This window comes from Cryptomeria japonica, chromosome 9, assembly GCF_030272615.1.
Source record: "Cryptomeria japonica chromosome 9, Sugi_1.0, whole genome shotgun sequence".
Taxonomy (NCBI): domain Eukaryota; kingdom Viridiplantae; phylum Streptophyta; class Pinopsida; order Cupressales; family Cupressaceae; genus Cryptomeria; species Cryptomeria japonica.
Genome location: NC_081413.1, coordinates 386,232,320 through 386,237,420, shown reverse-complemented (window position 1 = coordinate 386,237,420; position 5,101 = coordinate 386,232,320). Strand labels below are relative to the sequence as shown.

The window sequence follows — 5,101 nt, the reverse complement described above, 5'->3', positions numbered from 1 at the left end:
AAAATATTTTGGGGAAAAATATTTTTGGGAATGAAAATTTGGGGATTTTGGAGAAGGGATATTTGGAGCTTGCAGGCTCTCCTTCAAGCTTGCTAGGATTGTTGAACCAGGTAGGCCCCTGGTTTATTTCGTTGGCTTCTTTGTTTTAAAGAAATTGTTTTGGATTTTGAAGAATTTTGTTTGTGAAGATTAAAAAAATCTCATCTATTTGGGGAAAATAAAATAGTTGTAATTTTATCTCCAATCCAAACCCTTCTTGTTTTGTTTCCATCTCAAGTTTACATTTTGGTTTCTCAGGTTGTTTTAAAATCAAAAAAATTAGGTTGGCTATTTACAATGAAAATTTGTTAAAATTCCAATTAAATGCTTTCAAATTCAGGCTTTAATTAGAGAAATCTGTTTGTATTTGGATAAATGAATGTTAATCAATCTTATTTTGTCAATGGTGTTTGTTTTAAAGAAAACTTTCCCTTTCCTGGATCTGGGTTTTCTAAAAATGTAAATTTTTGAAAACTCATAGTTTTTTGGAATTTTTTAATTTATTTTAAAGTCTCTGTGAGATTGGGTTTTGACTATGAGCTCACTATTTGATAGTAAATAAATTTTAAAAAATAAAATAAAAAAATAAATATATCATATTACCCACGTGGCGGGGAGAAAACCCCCCACCATGCGGGAGGTAGCACGCTACCAAGGGTAGCGACTGCTACCAATTGGTAGTAGTGCTACCAATGGTAGCATGAGCTACTAAGGGGGCCCACGTGGGTAGCCCCCCTCCCCTCCCCCCTTTTTCCTTTTTGCGAAGTGTTTTTTTATATATATATTTTATTACCAAAAAAATAATAATATTTTAATATTATAATATTTGTTAATTTTAAATGAAGTTTTAATTATGAATAAATTTGGTCATTAATTAATAATTTATGATTAATTATTTGTATAATGGTAAATATACATTAATTAATATTCATATACCATTTTGTTATTAATGAATATTTTGTAGTACCCCTACCCTAGTTAGCTTTGTAAAACCGGTTTGACCTTGGTTGACTTTTTATGTGGCATTCTAGAATGGTTGAATAACCATGAGGTAATGTTGTAGTCAGATATTGTGATTATTGTGCATACCTATTAATGTGCTTTCAAATCGATTCTTATGTAAGTTTAATTGTCCTCCTGATTCTTGTTAGTAATCTCGAGCTAACACCTTCATTAAATATATATATATATATATATATATATATATATATATATATATATATATATATATATATGTATGCTTGTGTGACTCTTGGTTGCAGGAGATTGCAGGTACAGTACCACCTAGGTGAGAGGATCATCTTCACCTAGATTCGCAAGGTTGAGTATACCTCTTTCATCCTTAGAATTTGGGTTAGGTGGTCGTAAAACCCTCAGTTTACCCTAGTCATGCTCAAGTGAGTGTCGCCTGTGGTCCGTCAGTTTCCCTTTTCTTTTGGGTTTGCGGGTTGGGTATTTGGTTAGCTTTCTTGTGTTGCGTGCTTGGCGTGTGGTAAAACTGAGTATTTAATCCTAAGTAGTTATTTCGATTTAATGTGTTCGTTTACGCATTAGTAATTAAGAAACTAAAGTAAATAGGTTTCTTTTATATAATTAATCATTTATTTTAAAAAAATTGCTCTATTCATGTTTGTAGCAAGTTTAATTTAATGGTAATTTTAAATCATGAATTTATTTAGTTTATGCATTTTAAAAGGGAAGATTTAAATTTATTCAAAATAGAAATTATTTAATTCCTTTTTCTTTTTGGAATAGAAAGGTAAATTTTAATTATTTAAGAAAATCAATTTTTATTAGAAAAGCAAGTTTAATTTATATATATTTGATATAGTGTGAAAGATTTTTTTTTTATGTAAAAGTGGACAAGCCACTAAACTTATATTTTATTAAATTTAAGAGTTGAAAATACATAACGGGTTCAAAGGGCATACCGGCAGGAAAGAACCTGCAAGAAAACCTCCGGTTGTGGGGCGAAAAAAAGAGAAAAAACTAAAATTTAGATCCCCAAATACCCAATTACAAATTTGAGTTTGATCACCCTTCCATTACAGAGCTTTATTAGAGTATACCTACCATCATCCAAAGAACCCCATAGACCCATTACATACTTGATATAAACACCCTCCCCTTACATGATTCTTCGAAGATGCTTATCATTCTCCATAGGACCCAAAAAGAATTTTGAAGAATAAATTTGTAGAAAAGGGAAGACAACACGCTTCCATGCTTGACAAGATTTTGTAGCACCCGCCCAACACCAATATAACTAGTAGGCGTGTAGAAAAAACCATCCCTTATGTCCCACAAACAACAATACTACTTGCCAAAAAGATGAAAGAACCAGATGGAAGCATACCCCTGCTCAAAAAAACCTATGGGCAAAACCTGTTACACTCAAAATAGAAACCTAAGATCATGCTGTCAAGTAAAAGAGAGCCATGAGCTAGGCCCTTCTAATGGTGGAGAGGAAGGAGGCACCAACTGTATGGGAGGAATCCAGACTGGCACAACTCGAACATTAGACAATGCTTCTAAGAGGAAATGCAATCCTACAAAAACATTAACCCTTGCAGCCAGACAATTCGGAGATATATGATCTAAAAGGACTACCAATTCAAATAGTGTGTCATCATATATGCTAGATATTAGCCCATTCCTTAAAATTGAAAGGAGTTCCCCATACCACCCAGAGGATAATAACTGTGAACGAGAAATAAAACCAGCATATGCAAAATTACCAAAATCAAAGTGGTAATTTGAAAGAGCATTATCCAAATCAACCGAAGAGTAAAAGTGTGGGTTGAAGTATGTATCACAAATTGCCCTAACCATAGCAGAATCCAAAAGCACATCCATACATACAGTGAGAAACTAAGATGCAATATCAGCAAGGAAACAACCTGGATTATCCACAAGCCATCGCTTTCCCAAAACTTTGCGAATAGCCAGAGAAAAATCCACCAAATGAATTTGAAACAAACGCCTAAGCTTCTCATCATCCAAAACAAAAGAGTCTTGAAAATAATAGTGCTTGCGGGGCAATAGAATGCGATAACCCACTGATTCCATCAGAAAAACAAATGCAAAGCTAGGAGAGCCGAGGAGAATTAAAGAACCCAATGCCATCATAAGATAGTAATAACAACCACGAGAGGACAACACACTAATAAAAAATGATGTCATTATCCAAGCCGCCACCCTAAACAAATAATGATGATATTTTCAAAATAGCTCGGCACCAAGAATGCAAGATAGAAATAAAAGCCGCCATCTTACTAAACGATGATGGCAACACCCATGTGAAGCATAAAACCAGCCAAGCAAATTAATGACTCAAAATATCCACACAAACAAAATTACTCAGAGGATCACAAACTATTGCCACGTTATGAAAGCATGGAGAAACCAAAACCGTGCAATCAACAAGGGTGGAGAACCAATTATAAAATTTATGAGGGAAGGATTAACCACGTACAAGAAATAACTCCCCCGTACCCCAAAAACATGCAAACATTACTCTCAATAATGACACCCTGTGTGGTGAAAAAATAGAAGTGCATTCCTATGATTTAACTTCTAGCCACCGTACATAGACAAGCTTTTTGCCAATGAGTAAGAAACAAAAAACTCTTGAAAGTGGTAACAAAGAGTAAAGCACGAGAAAAAAAATTTCCAAACACCACAAGACCAACTGGATAGGGGAAGCAAAGGCCTCGAGCCCTATTTGGGATTACACACAAACTATGTCAAAATAATGCATCAGTGACCCAGAACAAGATACCACCATTTTAATTTTTTTTTTCTTTTCTGAAAGTGAATAATATAAGGGGCGTGCTTAAAACAACATTTACAGATGATAGAAACAAGCACCCATAGTTAAAAGCAATAAGCAAAAAATGCCCTATCTTGCTGCTTGACCCAACTATATCTCCAAGACATATGTAACTCATGAATTAATAGAATTAACTATAACAAACCACTCCAATCCTCAAGGAAATACACACATTAACATCTACCCCAAGAACAAAGATGTATAAGTACTTCAAATGCAGATAGAAATAAAAGACTCCTATCAGCATAAAAAGAATAGATACAGACTATCCTAGGGAGAGGATAATATGTATACTTCAGTGAGAAATGAAGATAAAGAGAAGGCACTAATTATAATGTATTGCCAGCTGCCTTACTGCCTCCCCAATCCTCAAGAAGTACATATATTACCTTCTAACCCGATACAAGATTTGAGAAGGGGATAATTTATATGCTTCAAAAAGAAGTAGAGGAAAGGCTCCAAACAAATGAAATTAATATTTGGGAAGAGGCATATACTCGAGGAGGACATCGTGAGGGATGTCATCTCTTTCCATAATCTTATGAAAAGCAGCTGAGTCAATTGCCAAATTAGCCAGGAAATCTGCCAATTTATTAACTCTCGAAAACAATGAGATAACAAATAGGTATCAAAAAAAGATAATTTATCCAAAATGTGGTCAATTAAATACTTCAAGTGCCAACAATTACTTTTACAATTCAAAACACTTTGGATAACAACCATTGAATCCCCCTGAATGTGAAGATGTTTTATCCCAAGGGAAATAGCCATGTCAATCCCAAGTGACAGAGCTTCAGATTCAGCAAAGTTGTTTGACTGAGACCTAAGGGCATGACATTGAGCCAATATTAAGACTGCATTATGATCTAGAATAGCCATACCAGCCCCTGCCATACCCGGGTTCCCCCTAGAAGCACCATCAAAGTGGAGTTTATAATGACCCAGAGGAGGAGGAACCCAGGTAGCCATAATTCTCTTATTTTTAAAAGCTATACCCTTTAAAATTGACCCATGAGAGGGAATAATAGATAGGGATTTCCATGTTCTTGTGATCATGCCATCCCAATGGGAGAAGGATGTCAAATGATCTAAATTCTTATGAATATATGACAGGGCCACCTCCGAGATAGAAGTCTCTATCTTAACTAATATATCAGAGAGCAACGTGGAAGATTTTTTGAAGATCCTATTATTTCTCTCTAACCATATGTTCCAAACAATGATCGATGG

The 5,101-nt window shown here is 34.7% G+C and overlaps 1 protein-coding gene across 1 annotated transcript; it reads right to left on the bottom strand.

The window, feature by feature from the left end:
- Positions 1 to 4,343: 4,343 nt before the first annotated feature.
- LOC131073796 (uncharacterized) lies at positions 4,344 to 4,840 on the bottom strand. Its single transcript, XM_058010311.1, has 2 exons — positions 4,561 to 4,840; positions 4,344 to 4,453 (listed from the first exon to the last, which is right to left on the bottom strand). The coding sequence occupies exons 1-2, from the start codon at positions 4,838 to 4,840 to the stop codon at positions 4,344 to 4,346; spliced, it is 390 nt and encodes a 129-aa protein (XP_057866294.1).
- Positions 4,841 to 5,101: the final 261 nt, after the last annotated feature.